The sequence below is a fragment of the Podarcis raffonei genome, chromosome 7 (genome assembly GCF_027172205.1).
Source record: "Podarcis raffonei isolate rPodRaf1 chromosome 7, rPodRaf1.pri, whole genome shotgun sequence".
Lineage (NCBI taxonomy): Eukaryota > Metazoa > Chordata > Lepidosauria > Squamata > Lacertidae > Podarcis > Podarcis raffonei.
In genome coordinates this window covers 38822221-38839780 of record NC_070608.1, presented here as the reverse complement: position 1 = coordinate 38839780, position 17560 = coordinate 38822221, and the positions used below count along the sequence as shown (strand labels likewise).

The following is a 17560-nucleotide window of genomic DNA, read 5'->3' as shown; positions in this document are numbered from 1 at the left end:
CGACAGTTGTATTACTAATTTCTGTATCCCTTCCAATTTCTCCAAGTCTCTGTCCTGAGCAGGAAATGAAAGCAAGTTTTAAAAAGTGTGGGTGTATAAGGCAGAGATAGAGACAGAGACAGAGACAGAGAGTGAGTCACCTCCAGACTGTCAATATTTTACAGGAGGGATTCAAATACATGTTGGAAATTTAGGTTTGCACAGTTAAAGTGGATTAAATCACTCTGTTGCCCTAGTGCTTGAGCCACAAGCTTCAAGTCAGTACAGAGCAGTATGAAGCAGTCTTTTGACAGATTATGGACATAATGGAAATGTCATGATAATAGTTGGTATTCAAGTAAGTTTTACTAAGAGTAGACCTATTGAAAGCAATTAACCTAACTTGGTGATGTTAATTGATTTCAGTGGGTCTGCCCTGAGTAAAACGTAGTTGAATACCACATAGTAGTAATGCTTTTTTTCTCTTTCAGTGGTATGCTACAATGTCAGTGTATACACTGGAACAATCCCTGGTGCAGAAACAAATTCTAATGTGTACATTACCCTCTTTGGAACCAGAGGAGATTCTGGAAAACGAAAACTTCATAAATCAAGGACTAATAAAGTTTCATTTCAGCGGGGTCAGGTAAAGAAAAAGATGCTAAAAGTAATTGCAGTAATTAGAAGAAGAAGAAGAAGAGTTTGGATTTGATATCCCGCCTTTCACTCCCCTTCAGGAGTCTCAAAGCGGCTAACAATCTCCTTTCCCTTCCTCCCCCACAACAAACACTCTGTGAGGTGAGTGGGGCTGAGAGACTTCAAAGAAGTGTGACTGGCCCAAGGTCACCCAGCAGCTACTACTACTACTACTATTATTATTATTATCATTATCATTATACCCTGCCCACCTGGCAGTGTTTCCCCAGCCACACTGGGCAGCTTACAACATATCTAAAAGCATAATTAAAACATCATTCCTTTAAAACTTCCCTAAACAGGGCTGCCTTCAGCAGGGGCAAATGAATGCGTCGTGACACCCAGGGCAGGGCGTCGCTATATAAGGCACATGTGCGGCATCGCTATGACACTCCTTCACTGGGACCGGTGTTATATGGTCCTGGCAGCTGCTCCCAGTAACCAGTCTAGCTGTAGTATTCTGAATTAGTTGTAGTTTCCAAGTCATCTTCAAAGGTAGCCCCACGTAGAGCACATTGCAGTAGTCTAAGTGGGAGATAACCAGGGCATGCACCACTCTGGCAAGACAGTCTGCATTGAGGTTACTTAAACTTATGTAATTGTACTTGAGCATTATGTTTCAGTTAACTATGGGGAAGATTTATTATGTGGTGATCATCCACTCCATATGTTTCAAATGTAGAGATACAATATGGTGAAGTATTTCTTTTTCATAGTTAAAACACAATTACTTAAATGCTCAGTATTCTTTACATGAAGGATGGTAACCAAACCATTTTATTCTAGAACTTATTGGAACACACATTAGCCATGTTAAAAACCCACCAGAAATCTCCCTTCAACTGCCCCAGGGCCCTGGTCGCTAGAGCTCTTGAGCTTTTTATAAAATCTGGACTGGAGCTGCTCTAGACTCTGTTGAACTGGAGCACATAAATCACAGACTGGTGCCCTTAACATTGCAGTGATTACTATTTCAATCAGCTAGGCTCACTTGCTCATTTGCAAGGGGAAGAAACCCTTGACATTTTGCCTGCCCCGGTAAAAGTACAGCAGTGATGGTTGGCAATGAAATTTTATATTTAATTTAAAAATAAATTCACAAAATTTATACTCTGCTTTATCGTTAAAAACCCCCAAACAAAACAGTTTGTGATTCTCGTTTTTGTGTTTCTGCAGACTGATGTGTTCTCCATGATGGCTGTATCGCTTGGAGTTGTGAATAAAATTCTCATTAGCCATGATGGAACTGGTCCAGGTACAACGAATTTCCTATTGACAGATCAGTTTCACAATCTGTTTGAAAGTGCATACCCATTTTCTTCTGTGTAGTTCCATGGTCTAAGATCACACAAGATTATTTTTTTCTTGCTGTATGTAGAGCATATAGGTTATTCATCTTATATAATAACATATATTTTATAAAGATAATCACATTTTATAGAAGAACTTCAAGCAATTCTGAGCCTTCTCCCTGTGCATTACTGTTGACTCCTCCCATATTATAGTTGTTGTTTTGTCTAATGGCTTAATCATAATTTATGGGAAAGCATGTTTGCTTCTTGTCTTTCACATGCTTCCCAATAAACACAGTAATGTTTTAAGGTGATGTCCCCTTCTCTCCAAACATGGGGACATGTGGTAGACATGCACCAAGTAACTACGATTGGCTATTACTCTTGGTACATATATACTACATGCTTATGAAAGACATTGCTTTGTTAACCGTTACAGGTTTGTATGCAGTATACATACACATCCGCGACATAAAATGTGAATCAGACCTATTTTTTTCTGTATGGAACAAACGTTTGATGTATTATATCCCTTTTTAAAAAGAAAAGTTCCACACTGATGAAGTAATAAAAATATATATTGCTTTTTCAAAGAGTGGAATTTACCCACAAATCAGTCAGTTTAGTGAACATTTTTGTTCAAATATTTCACCAACAAAGTAATTGCAGTGCAATCCTAGATGTGTCTACCCAGAAGGAATTCCCATTGTCTCCAGTGGAGGCTTCATCCTAAAATACCAAGATTGCCAACTTAGAGCATCAAATCAGGGAAATGCTCAGCCTCTTAGTTTTTAAAATCCCAAAATATAACTTGTTAAAATATGATAAAATTGTGTGGGTATTGTGGAGGAGTTGTGTTGTATATGAGTTTGGATGTCACAGTCATGTAACCAGATTAAATAAAAAATGTGGTTTGGTTGCGGGGAAAAGTTAATACCCCTGCAATGAATGTATTTCTTACTGTAAACACATCTGAAATAAATATCAGCTGATAATTTATTATATTATTATTTAAGACAATAATTTGGGAAGGTTCTAAAATATGTTTGAATAGTAATGAAATTTGTTGACCTCCTTGAGTTTTTGTTGCACAATACAAAACTCTCTCCCCCACCCTACCCAAAGGATAAGCATTTCATCCTTCACCCATATGCAATGCAAACTGTAAAAAAGATGAAGTGTTTAGCTCATCAAATATTCTGTTAAAACCATCCCAGACAAAATATCTTTCCTTAGACCTAAAGGTTTCTTATTTTTGAGGAAAAATAAAGTGTTGAGAGTATTAATTATTGGCTTTGCGCAAGTGAACTGTGTTAATCCCTTTGTCCTGATTATCTGAGTTTGATATGATTGAATTAACCACCACCACCACCCCTCTCTCTCTCACAAGCAATCTAAGCATAGGATGTTTTTGTCATTGAATCACAGGCAGTGGTTGGTTCCTTGAAAAAGTTGTCATCAAATTTCAAGAGAGAGAGGAAGGGGAAGAAGAAGAAGTAGTGTTTCCCTGTAATAGGTATGGTAATGTGGGTAATGTGCAAGAGTTCCTCATCAAAATGAAAGGATTTATATTGATAATATAAACCAGAACAGGCTGAACTACATCTCCATGGCTAGGTGATTCCTGCAGTGCAGGGTGTTGGACTAAAATGATCCTAGTAGTCCCTTCCAACTCTAAAATTCTATGCTTCTATGAATCACAGTTTCTCTGTCTTATCTGAATTCACTTTATTGATTCTCAGCCAGTTCATTATAATTTCTATATACCAGTTCAGCACATCTGCTGCTTCCCTGACTCAAGTGTAAAAAAGAAATACAATTGGGTGTTTTCTACATATGATGACACGTCACTCCAAATCCCTGCATGGCCTCAGGGGTTTCATGCACACAGTAAAAAGGCATGATGGGGAGGCAGGGCAGAACCTTGAAGGACCTCATAGGGTTCAAGAGCAGGTTTGGTGTTGAAAAAGCATTGGTTGCCTTGATGGATAATCTGTGTTGTCAGAAGAAGGAGTGTGCCCTCCTGAATCTTTCAGTGCCTTTTAATATTCTTGAGCATGATAAGCCTCAGCAGACTTTCTGGGTTGTGGCTCAGGGGCATTGTCATTCAGTGACAATGTTCAAATGCTGGTGTTAGGGGGCTACTGCTTGGTCTTATGACAATCTGCTCTGCAAAGTTCCATCTTGCGTACCATGAGACATGTTTACCTGAATCTGCTGGGTGAGGTAATCTAGGCATTTGGACTAGGATGAATGTCAGTATGCTAATGACACCCAGCTCTATTTTCCTTTTCAGCTGATTCAGGTGAGGCAGTGGAATTATTATTAAATCTAGAAATGTTTGTAGTGGTGTGTTGAACTGATGTCAGGAATCAGTAAGGGGTTGTTGGATGAGGGCCCATAAAATTAAGCAGAATTCTCATGAGACAGGTCACTGTTGGTGGGTTGTTTGTCTTACTAGGGGTATAGTGTTGAACCTTCTAAGGATGGGCTTGTACTCCCATTGAAATATCAGGCTCACAGTTTGAGGGTGCTGAGAGAGATCCAGCTTCTTATAGAAGGCCCAAGTAAACTCCATGATTTAAAGTGCATTTTATTAGCTGGTGTGCTGATGCGACTTATCCTGGACAGAGATAGCCTGGCTGTGGTCTGGTAACCATCAAACTAGACTACTGCAATATCTTATATGTGGGTTTGCTTTTGAGGACTTTTCCAAAACTTAATACACCCACTAGGTTACTAATGCGGGCAGGCCAAAGAGAACACATTTTGCCAGGTCTTAATGGATGACACTAAATGGCTTGGGTAGCCAGAACCAAAGGACCACTATCTTCCCTATGGCTGTGCTGTAACATTAAAATCTTAATCAAAAATACTTCTCTGAACCTGCTTAAGTGAGACAGTGGTAATGGAAGAAAAGAACTTTCAAGGTGTGTCATCTTGAATGTAGAATGCTCTTTGTTGCAGTTTTTTTTAATAAAAAAAATTGTTTTGCTATGTTTTATTTTTTATTGTGTGTTGCTTTTGTAATTGCTGTGCACCACCCTGGGAGTTGTTAGGCTGAAGCGTGACATAAAATTGTTTACAGTAAATAAATCTACACAACTCCTCTGTATTAAGAACAGCTACCCTTGTTTATATCTGGAGAGACAATATGTAACTTGACAAGTGATACTTAGAAACTTTGTTAATTTTACGGGGGAAATAATGCAGGGTTTTGATTTACCAAGACTAATTACTAACTGCCTTCACTGTAATTACTTTCTTTTTTTACAATGGAAGATGGCTAGATGAGTACCAGGATGATGGGAAGACAGAAAGAGAGCTAATTGCCAGAAGTAAGTACTGAAAATAAGATCATTTGTACTATAATTATATCCTAGGTACCAAATTGCTAATTAAACTTAAAACTATAGATTCTTCTTGTGAATAAGAATAAGATTGTTTTTGCTTTTCTATTTTAGAAAACAGTAATGCACCAATGGCATATAGAGGTAAGTTACTCTCTATATTCATTTCCTGTAGAAACAGTCTTTGCTGTTTGAATTTAAACATCATTCTGGGCTGAAGCAGACACATAAGGGGAAAAAAAGGAGGAACACATGGTTGCGTTTATTCAGGCTTGTCCATCTAGCATTCAATAATGGTTTAGTGTTACATGCAAATGCAGCCATTGTCTTTTACAAGTAGCCATTCATGGAAAGCTTCTGCTAACATGGAAAATACAGATTGTCTGATAATGATAAGTAGAAGGGGCATCATAAGTCATTTAGCTGAGTAGCGAAAAGGATTTCTCACAAAGTGTTTTCCTCATATTTATTGTTCTATTCTAAAATGAGTCAGAGGTTCTTCGGAGAGCAGATCCAAGGTTTGTTTTGTTTATGCCAACATCACTGTCATTTAATAATTGGAGACAGCTACTCTAGCAAGCGAGTGGAAAAAATGCATTGTGAAGTGACAGCAAAAGCAGTTTCAGGTCAGAGTTCATCAGGGTATTCTCATAGTATCCAGAAATAATGCAGACTTAAGCTATACAGCTACTATGCACAACCACGTTTTGCAGATCCCTGCCCTGAAGTCCATGTACACCACCAAGTCCATTGAGCCTCTCAGACAGTCTGTCAAATTTCTGCTTTTTCACCTGCTTATTGCTGTTGCCCCAGTAACAGTCTCTCTTGCTTGGTCACCAGTTTTTCCTGCTGCTCATGCTCTGTTTCATCATATTATTTCATATCAGTGATGGCAGTCCATGCTGGGCTGCTGGTGTTACTAGGGATAGAGGGATGTTTCATTCAGTCCATATTTTTAAGTAGACTAATTTTCACCTCCTGCACTAATACACCAATTGGAATGTAACTTCTCAAAGTTTTGTAATACAGTTCTCAGCTAAAAATATGTACCAAGATCATTTTTTTAAAGCCTATACTGTATTAGGATAAGATTTTTTTTTAGGAAAATGCACATTGAGCTAAAACAAGTACTTAAATGTGTATTTTAAATATAAAATTATATGTAGATCCATATTTAAACAAGAATTTTCATACAGATAAAAGATTCACAGATAAATGCAGTAAAGGAATGCAATTGATGTTTTATGAATGAACACATGCAAGACTGACATGGACCAGTCTATCCATCCTGACCTATTTTGCTAATTTGATATGGCTTCATTGTTACTTTTAAGGATCTAGCATCATCTGATGGAGTGCCAGCTGCTCCACGGACCAACTTGTGTTTTCTTGTTAGTATTCATAGAAATATGGACGGAGACCTAAAATGGTCTCTGCCTGTACTTCTGATTGCCTCGATTCAACTTGTAAAACACATTGAGCTTTAACAAAAGATTGTCAGCTAGGTGAAATGCAAAGTTGGGTTTTCGATTAGAAATGGAAAGCATTTTGCAAAGAGGTCTTAAAATTTCCAGGCATGAAGTAGGAATGCCACCAAAGAAAAGAAGAGCAGTATCCAGCCTTTTATTATTATTATTTCCCTCATTTACTGTCTTTCCCAGTGCTAATCTGTCATGAACTCTCATTATCACCCCAAGGTGGGTTTGTTGTTCACCCTCTTGCTTTGCCAGATCATGTAATCACTTTTGCTCTGGGAGCTGCACCTCCTTTCATTCTCCTGCTGCTACATTACTAATTAAAAAGATGATAGAGCATCATCAATGTATTAGTAGCAGTTCTGATCTCCCTCATCTATGTTAACAAGTAAATATAAAATGACATGAGAGGAGAAGAAAAGTGTCTGTTACAGCAAAGGGCTTTAGTGAGGGGAGTTAAAACAAGCAGAAATTAATTCAAATGTTTAGGATTTTAGCCTTTGCTTCCACAAGCAGCTATGGAAGCCTCTCATTGTGATTGCCTATGGGAAACCCACCCCATGCCACCTTCTACAGAATATAGTATGACGCCTTGTCTGTGCCAGGGGATACCTGCACCAGATCCCAACTGATTGAAGGGATCAATTAGAGCAGGATAGCATGGAAAACTATGTCTGACTCAGCAGATCTGACTCTTCCATTCTATAATTGCTGATTCTCCTCCCTTGATGAGGCTTGCTCCTGTGATCTGCATAACTGTTAGCTCTTCACTGGTGATAAAGAAGTGTTGTGTATGGTGGAGGGGAATGAGCCAGGACAGCACATGCAAGGAGAAAATGTGGTGTGGGAGTGGGAATTTTAAAAATGGGAAAATGGGGAAGAATCATGGAATTGCATAAAGTTCACTGGTACCCCAAGGGTCATCTAGTCCAACCCCCTGCAATAAAGGAATCTCAACTAAAGCATCCATGTCAGATGGCCATCCAACTTCAGCTTAAAAACCTCCAAGAAAGGAGAGTCCACAACCTTCCAATGGAGTCCATTCCACTGTCAAACAGCTCTTGCTGGCAGAAAGTCCTGATCAGAATCTCCTTTCTTGTAACTTGAAGCCATTGATTTGGGTCCTAGCCTCCAGAGCAGGAGAAAATAAGCTTCCTCCATCTTCCATGTGACAGCTCTTTTGATATCTGAAGGTGGCTATCATATCTCCTCTCAATCTCCTTTTTTTTTAAGGCTAAACATACCCAGCTCCCTCAAACCTTCCTCATAAGGCTTGGTTTCCAGACCTTTGATCATCTTGGTTGTCCTACTCTGCACACATTCCAGCTTGTCAGTATTTATTCATTCATCCTTTATTGGCATTATATGTCAATATCCTTCTTAAACTGGGTTGCCTAGAACTAGACAAAGTACTTCAGGTGTGGCCTGACCAAAGCAGAATAGAACAGTACTATTACTTCCCTTCATCATTAGATTTTTTATTGCTGTATCACACTGTTAACTAATGTTAAGCTTGTTAAGAAAAACCATAATGGGGGGGGGGCAAAAAATGAAGTTGGCAAATGATATTGTAGCTAGTTCATAAATTAACTTACTTGAAAATGTCACAGAGCTGCAAAACATGCAGTTACTCTTTGCCTAAAATGCAGTTGTATAATAGTGTATAATACACTGGTTTCCAACATCTCATAGCCTGATCTTGTGTTGCCTTGCCATTGCCATAGTGAATCAGTGCTTTTTTGTAATGGTACAGAGCATCTTCACCCTCTTTTTTTGCTGCTTGTGGCAGCTGTTTTGTGCTGGCACTCACAGCACTTTTATCAAGCTATGAATACTGGCAATTATTATTTTCTGCAAAAAAACCAAATCACTGCAGTGAATGTGTGAGTACTTGACTTCAAAAGTCCTTTCCTTATGTACAGCACTGCTGAAATTCATTTTAGTCACAAAAATAGCAAGAAACCCTTGATAGTTCTTCCTCAGTCTTATAAAATACAATTTTGTTTTGATTGTTTGTTTACCTTTATTCCACAGGTCAGTGGAGAGTGCTGGTAAAGACTGCTCAAGATTCCCCACTGTCACGGGAGTGTAAAAGAACCCTTGTGATTTACGGCTCAAAGGGCAAAAGTGACAATCTTCTCCTTTCTTCCCAAAGCTTGGGAGATATGCCCTTTCAACCAGGAGCAACTGATGAATTCCTTGTAAGTTGCAGCTACAGCACAGCACAGAGATTGCAGTGGCATCTTGCTCTAGCCAAAGGATATATTTGGAATCCTATTACGACTGTAGCAAATGCCATCTTTTATTTACAAAGATGGCTTGATTTGTGGTTTAGTTTTTCTCGATATATTTTCCCTGTTCTTTTACAATCTGTAAGCTGGATGCAGCCAATATGGAATGCAACCTATACCCAAAGTCAGAAACAATGAGAATCATAGAAGTATCTATTGAAAGACCGTGTTCAGGCTATGGTCAGGAAAGGTAGGTTCTATGCATTTTCAGAAGAAATAAATTGACACTTTACAGAACATAGGCAAATTGATGACAGCTGGCACAGTGTTAGGCCATGACATTCCTGGGCAGTTACTAGGGCCCCACAAGGGTGCCCTGGTGTCTGCCCTGGGTCTCTCTTTATTCTTATTTTATCATTGCTGGGTGGCTGGGTCTGGGAGCTATCCTTTTAATTTCCCATTTAGGGGCATTTAACTTCCATTGTATTGTATTGGGTTGTAGCTCAGAAGAAGAGCCACTATCTATTTGATTTTGTGCCACAACTGTTCACAGTTAGATTCTTCTCTCCTACACAGTGGTACCTCAGGTTAAGTACTTAATTCATTCCAGAGGTCCGTTATTAACCTGAAACTGTTCTTAACCAGAAGCACCACTTTAGCTAATGGGGCCTCCTGCTGCCGCCGCACCGCCGGACCATGATTTTTGTTCTCATCCTGAAGCAAAGTTCTTAACCTGAAGCACTATTTCTGGGTTAGCGGAGTCTGTAACCTGAAGCGTATGTAACCTGAAGCGTATGTAACCTGAGGTACCACTGTATTAAGCATTTACAATTGAGCTCCTCCACCTCTACCCCTCTCAGAGTGAATAGACCACAAACTTAAATAAGTGTAAATGCTTTACTTGCCCATGCATTGTTCAATGCTACAGCAGAAACAACACGGATAAGATATTCTTGGTTACAAAATACAAAAAAGTATTTTCAAACATGGACTCTGGGCTTGGGAGCTCCAGCCTCATACATGTGCTGAGCTTACATCAGTGGCGTAGTGTGGGTTGTCAGCACCCGGGGCAAGGCAAGTAATTTGCGCCCCCTAACCCGTGGATTTTAGCACTCAAGTCTCTTCCACTAGATTAGTTAAAGAAACCCTTACCCCCTAAGCACATGTATTGTTTGTTATGAAAATACTGATGTAATTAAAGTAAAATGCATCTAAATACAAGTTTATTTTCAAACACTTTATTGAGTGCGAACATGCATTACACATTCTCCACATTTTCAGCAGGTCTATGAATACAAATCTACAAATGTAGTAACCTAGCATGGGCCATGCTATTATATGTCGCTCACAACCATCGTAAATGAGCAGCTACATATGGATCGAAATCTGTCTCGTCACTGTTGAACCAACCAAACTTCAATCCATCTGGTCAGCTCAACATGCAGAATGACCAACGTGCCCCCTTTCAATGCAGAGAGACTTACCTGCAGCGGCGGCTTCTACTCAGTTCCCCGCGTCTCCTTGAGTCCTCCCGCCTCCTGCTCGGCAGCTCAGCCAATTGCATGCATTCGCATTTCATCCAATGAGGAAGTGGATCCCACTTCCTGATTGGCTAGGAGGAGGATCCGTGTGACAATAGCGATTTTTTTGCGAAATCTGTGACAGCGCTGAGAGAGAGAGAGTGAGCCAGGTAGGGGCAGAGAGCTGTGAGTGCGAGCGCCCCCCCAGATGTTGCACCTGGTGCGGACGGCCCCCCCTGCACCCCCACGCTACGCCACTGGCTTACATAGGAGGGAGGGGAGGCAGGAAACAACCCTTACTTCCCCGCTCCTTGGAGAAGAGGGGAGGTGACATAGAATCATAGACTCAAAAAAATTGTAGAGTTGGAAGGGACCCCAAGGGTCCTCTTGTCCCACCCCCTGCAGTGCAGGAATATTGCCCACAGCCATCACTGGGTGGGCTTGCACCACCAACCTTCTGCTTAACAGCCAGACGGACTGACCCATTGCACCACACAGTCTTCTCTAGAAATTTACAGCTCTGTTGTCCTTTACTGTTGTACTTTACTGGCAATTATGCACAGTTATGTTTGACTGTATAAAATTTCTCACAAAATGTTCCTGATACAATTCTCTGCATTCACATGTAGGACTGGGAGAGATCCCTGTCTGAAATCTGCAGTCGGTTAATTTGGGCATTTCTGAGCATAATAGACCTATTGACTCAGTATAACACAGCTTCCTGTGTTTCTGTGTCTAGGAATTATTGCTCAGAGTACTTTTGCTGTGTTCACTATTGGTGGCTTCCTTGCCCAATTGCTGAATAGGAACATAGGAAGTTGTTTTATATTGAGTTAAACCTAATTGCTCCATCTAGCTCAATATTGTCTACACTGACTGTTATTAGCTCTCCAGGGTTTCAGGAGTGGTTTCCAGACCTACTTGGAGATGTGGGGATTGAACCTAGGACCTTCTGCATGCAAAGCAGATGCTCTTTCATTGAGCTACAGCTCTTCCCCAAATACCTGTGCATCTCTTCCCCTGCTGAAGCCTGGAACATTTTTTCTTATTATTTTTGATTGACTGCTTCACCAAGAGTCTTTCCTTGCATAGCCTCATATTGGGGGCACTGGAGTAGAAAACATAGTCTGGCTTGTTACCTTTGCTGGTAGATTTTCAAACAGTGAAGCAATTTAATTCAAGTCCCATCTGACCTTTATAGCATACTCAGAGTGGAATCTATTACAGCAGGGGTCTGTTGGGGAGAATGCCTCATTTCAATAATAGAGCAATAGGCTGTTGGAAAAGCTAGTTTTTCAGACACTTTGTAATTGTTTTGCCCTCAGTCATGGTAGAGCATGAATGTGCAACATTCAACATAGTGGGATCCTACTGCATCTGGTTCCTAAATGTCTCGTGATACAGTTGACTAATAGTAGCAAGAGTTTGTGTTTCTGTAGCATTCTAACTAAGCACATACTTTAGTAATTCTGTAGCATTCTAAGCAAGCACATATTTTAGTAAACTGCAGAATCAGGGCTGGCATCTGTACCTAGTATCCTTGGGCACCTGCCAGGGCCCAATAGTGATGCCTGCCATGGGCCCAGAACTTTGAGCATCACCAGGCAACTGGATCAATCATTGAATTGCAGAGTTGGAAGGAACCCCAAAAGTCATCTAGTCCATATTTTATCTCCATATTACAAATTGGGAGGAGAGGCATGAGAGGTAAGGGCTTGCCTATCCCGACCCCTTTCCCAGTTGTATTCACAGTTGAGCTAAGAATGTGGAATTTCATAGCTCAGAGCTCATGCTCTTCAGTAGTGTGCTACATTACTTTGCCAGAGAACAGCAGGATAACATGAGTACTTTTTTTCCCTTTGTGATTATTTGCATAAAATCTTTGCAAATCCAGTAATGCTGGCCAATATTCTTTATGCACAAATTTGTTTTTGTTTCTTTTTTAAAATAGATGGTCACACACATGGGAATGTGACCTTCCTGATTTTTTTTCTCTGCCCCTCCCCTCCCCATACTGGCACAGCTCCATGAGAACAATTGCAACCGCTGAATAAGCAAACAAGCTTTCTGCATGTTAATCTTGCATGCGCAATACAGAGATTTTGCCCCCTCCCTTATACTGTACCTTGCATTTTCTAGTCTCTCCCCTCCTCCCTAAATATTGTTTTCTAGAGCTACCCCTGGCTGTGCAGCTCAAGTATCTGACAGCTCACAAAGCCAGTCTGAAATTTAAGAGCAATAGCTGCGGCATGAAAATCTTGAGATGCCATTCTATTCCAAACCATTTAAGCAACATCAAGGCTTGGTTGCCCTCTTTATACCTTATTGCTGAGGCTGTTTGAATGATCATAGGCTTTTGTTGCGTGAGTTCACCTATTCCCATTTGTGGCAGCAAAACTGGTTGCCATGGGAATGGCTGTGTGATGTTGCAATTAACAGAAGACTGCAAATTCAGCAAAGCAATATGCAGGAGCAGAAGAACAACAAAGATCTGGATTCAGTACGATAGCACTTAGTCAGGATTCACATACAAATAATATAGTACTGTTTATAGAGAGTCAGCTTCTTAAAAATGGCAGGCCTCATTTTGATCCATAAATTTGATTTCTAATTATTTCCATGAATATGTGGGTGTTGATTTGCTTAAGTTTGAACATATATTTGGCACCAATCCAGCAGCTTAAGTGCTCATAGGAACCTTGAATGCATACACAGATCTCCGCATGAACATGAAGCTTTTGTCCACTCTCATCTATGAGTTTGACAGTTCTCCACCATGGGCAATGAGGTATTGCATTTGCTGATATGAAGTGTTCCCTGACAGTGAAGAGCAGTGCTATTTTTCTAGAAAAAGAGGTGCCAGAACTCACCATGAATGCTTCCCTTGTTCTCTTATAATGGCAATGGCGTTCACGTGAGAGGTGCTGGAACTGAGTTCCAGTGAGTTCTAGCTGGGAAAAAAGCATAGTTTTATGGTAAGAGTGGTGGATTTGTACTGGGGAGATGGAGTTTTAAATCTCAACTCAGTGATGAAGCTCACTGGATGCCTGCTACGCCAGTCACTATCTTTCAGTAAAGCCTTTCTATCAGGGAAAGTGAGGGCTGGACCATAAAGAAGGCTGATCACCGAAGAATTGATGCTTTTGAATTATGGTGCTGGAGGAGACTCTTGAGAATCCCATGGACTGCAAGAAGATCAAACCTATCCAGTCTTAAGGAAATCAGCCCTGAATGCTCAGTGGAAGGGCAGATCCTGAAGCTGAGGCTCCAATACTTTGGCCACCTCATGAGAAGAGAAGACTCCCTGGAAAAGACCCTGATGTTGGTAAAGATTGAGGGCACAAGGAGAAGGGGACGACAGAGGAAGTGATGGCTGGACAGTGTTCTCGAAACTACTAACATGAGTTTGACCAAACTACGGGAGGCAGTGGAGGACAGGAGTGCCTGGCGTTCTCTGGTCCATGGGGTCACAAAGAGTCAGACACAACTAAACGAATAAACAACAGCAAGCTGTGTGAGGAAAAATTAGTGCAGAGGAATAGCCATGTATGCAACCCTGCACTACCTGGAGGGGAGAGCAAACAAGGTATAAATGTAATACTCCAAAATACTTGGAGATGGAGATGGTTCTCATGGGAGTGTGGCTAGTAGGAGTGGGGTGAAATGGGGCAACTTGTGCATATTGAGAGGTAGCCAAAGATGTCAACTTGGTTCAGGAAAAGAACACCCCAGCCATGAAAATATAAAGCTATAAGATTTCAAGACACCATTCTGTGTTTTCAGTGTCACTTAGAATCTTGCTTTTTTCCAATGAGAGATGCAACCCTGCCTTTTCTGCTCACAGTGGCCTTTTTTAGCACACTGGCTTTCAGGTGTTGTTATTTCAGTGGGGGGAAAAACCAGAAGCAATTCCAGACAGTGGCTCATTATGTAACCAGTGCTTATGAGGACTGTTGCCATGTTAATGCGACACATAGCAGTCATGAAGGTGTCCTGGAACAGTTTTATTAGTAAATGCAAACATTCTGGTTTCATGGATATTTCTTTATAATGCATGCTGCCAGTCCTAGGCACAGTTGCTGAAATGTAACCTCCCTTGAATTTATTGGGAATGTATGCTCAGGCTGTAAAGCTGAGCTAAATGGAGGTGGTGCTGTTCGCTATGCTCAAGATGTAAACATGAAGCCTCCTCAGGTTAATGGATTAGTCGACATAATTATTACAACCAGCCTGGAGACTTGTTCAGAGGAAGAGGGCAGTTAGAACATGATGAGGATTTGTTGTCTGGCACAACTACAAACAGAGCTCATGTGGAGCACTGAAAAATTGGATCGAACTCTGATCAGTTCAAAGAGATCATGTTAGAGTTTTTTAAATAAACTATTTGCTTGGCTTGACTTTAAAAGCTACTTTACGTTAATTTGGGGCTAATGGGAATCAAAGGGATAAAAGAGTTTATTAGGCTCTCAAGAGCAGATCAAATAGCAGACTGATAGAGAAACAGAAACATACAACTTTATCCTCAGGAGCCAAGTAAATCAAAACAACAAAACAACAAAGTGCAGTTATTTTAACTGACTTAAAAACACCCAAGTGGAAGAACAGAGTGGAGAGAAAGAAATTGTGGACTAATATTTTTTGTGGAGTCAGGGGACGTAAAAGGAAATGATTGTATCATAGACTCAGAAGGTGCTGCTGAATGCTAGCCACAGACCCACTTCCTCACCTCTGGCCACAACAAAGATCAGATGAACTGAAGAAAGGTGTTCATAGAAGAGACAGTAGCTGCAATTGTTTCTAATAATGTATCTGCCAGCTCATTCAGGTTAATTGGAACAAAAATATGTTAGATTTAAATTTGCTGGTCTGGAATACAATTGGAGATCAGAGTTCCTAATCTACTCATTCGTATTCTATGCCCTGAAAGACTGAAAAATAATCCACCTTTTTACCTCCCTTTATCCATCCTGACCATATATGCAAAATGGCTGATGTGGCATTAGGAGTGACTAATCCACGTGGTGTGAAATTTAGATGCACTCCCAATTTCATAAAATCTGCCATCTAAGTTTGGGCTGTTTGAGCTTTTGTTCATAAAGCAGTTTTTGATGATGCAACCGCCAGTCAAACTAATCAGATGGATTGCTATCAAACTATCAATAGGAGCCAGAGAAAAATGGCTGACATCATGATAGTCTTGCAAATTCATGGATATCTATGGCTTCCTGATGGCCAAGCCACAAGTGCAAATTTTTGTCTGGTAGTCAGACAGGAAAGTTTGCATGAGGCATATCCCAGCAAAGCTGAGAAAACTTTAAGATTGTTGCCTAGGTTCAGGAGGGCAAAACAGGGGTCCTTATTCATTGGAAATCTTATTGGGAGATAATTTTTCAGCTAATAGAAAGTAGGAAAAACATTCTTAGTAGTATATAATAAACCAACATAATGGAAATTGGTATTATACTATTATGGGATCATTTTAAGGTGCTTACTGCTATGAATTTCCCCCCTTGTTTTATATCCATTGCATGTCATTTGAATTTCTGTATTTTAGCAACAGGCCTGGGTAACCAGTGTAGCAGGGGAACTAGGGAGGCATTTACTGTGTTACACCACAGTCCTTAAAAACATTGGTATCATCTCAATATGAGGCCCAAGACATTTTGTGAGATAATCAATCCTATTGCTTAGTTGTGGGACTGTGTTCAGACTAAAGGACTTTTCCAGGATTCTCCCCACTGCCTGTAAGATTGGGGTCTGGGGATGACAGAGGGACTGCCTGAGTGATCAAACTTGGCAGACAGGTTTAGCTTTATTATGTAAAACAATTCTCCAAGTGCAAGCAATTTGCTTCCATAGGACCTAATGGTTGGGGAATTGTTGGGGGCACGTCTTCCTCAGGCAGTCCCTCTTTTTCTGTGGGGAATGGTGTCATCAGGTGCAGATGGTAACAGAGACTGCAACTGACAGAGTTGCACAGAAGGTTGAGTTGCACTCAGGAAAAATCCTATGGAGTTAGTTGCCACCCTAGAACTTAATGGGGGAGCAGCATCTGTTGGCGTGTTAGTGCTACCAACCTCCACCTTATGCTCAACTTGCATAGTTGTAAATAAATGCAAATATTGCAAAACCCAGTAAACTTCCTGCTTTCCCTTTAAATCCCTGAGATTTAAAGTCTCACTCTGATCTCTCTCCAAATCTCCACTCATCAGCAGATGAGAGAAGATTAATTCCTACTGCCTAGGCTGTGCAGTCCTGTTTCCTGCTGGGGGCAGGGCAGGGCAGCCAATGCAGGATTAAACCCTGTTCTGCCACCCATCAGCTGATGTCACTGGTGGACATGGTTTTGGGGAAGTGGACTGGCTTTCCAAATTGGAGCCCTTGGTAGCCCAAGATTGGTCTGCAGGCCAGAGGTTCCCCGCTCCTTCTATAAACAAAACAATAGCTCAATAAAGGCTAGGCCTAGTCTAACTAGCATGTAAGCTTTGTGCAGATGAATCCGGATGGATGTGGAATAAACAGGCCAGCCTGAAGAACATTGAATGAACTGCTTCAGTGAAATGCATGGCAAGCTTTCCTGCCACAAGGCATTCACTGCTTTTCTAAAGAGTATAAATATGCAGTCACTGACTAACTCATTTAAATGCCCCATGGTTACAACACATGCATCTTGCATGTACATCTTCTATGTGCAGAGGATTTTTTCGGTTTTAAGAGGAAGCATTCCAATGTGTGATTCCCTTACTGTGAACTGAAGCGCTGTACTCTACCAGAGTTACATGGGACTCAGCTATACAGTGACAAATAAAGCATTTAAAATGTGTTGTACAGTTCAATATACAAACATGGCCCTAGATGGCGTTGGGGAGCTATGGTAAATTCCAGATATTTTCCAAAACGTTTTTTAAAAAAGAATTTTCACAGCGTTTTTTATATGTATGTAGATTCCACCACTGTATGATTCTGGTATATGGGTAAGTGAAAAAAATATATGGATGAAGAAATAAAGTGATAGTG

The 17560-nt window shown here is 40.6% G+C and overlaps 1 protein-coding gene across 1 annotated transcript in view; it reads left to right on the top strand.

The window, feature by feature from the left end:
• Positions 1-17560, top strand: part of RP1 (RP1 axonemal microtubule associated) — a 179895-nt gene that overhangs the window by 92135 nt on the left and 70200 nt on the right. The window contains exons 27-32 of the mRNA XM_053396145.1: positions 471-625; positions 1852-1930; positions 3396-3483; positions 5250-5305; positions 5432-5461; positions 8827-8993. Of these exons, the coding sequence (XP_053252120.1) occupies positions 471-625; positions 1852-1930; positions 3396-3483; positions 5250-5305; positions 5432-5461; positions 8827-8993 (575 nt within the window). The remainder of the gene's footprint in view (positions 1-470; positions 626-1851; positions 1931-3395; positions 3484-5249; positions 5306-5431; positions 5462-8826; positions 8994-17560) is intronic.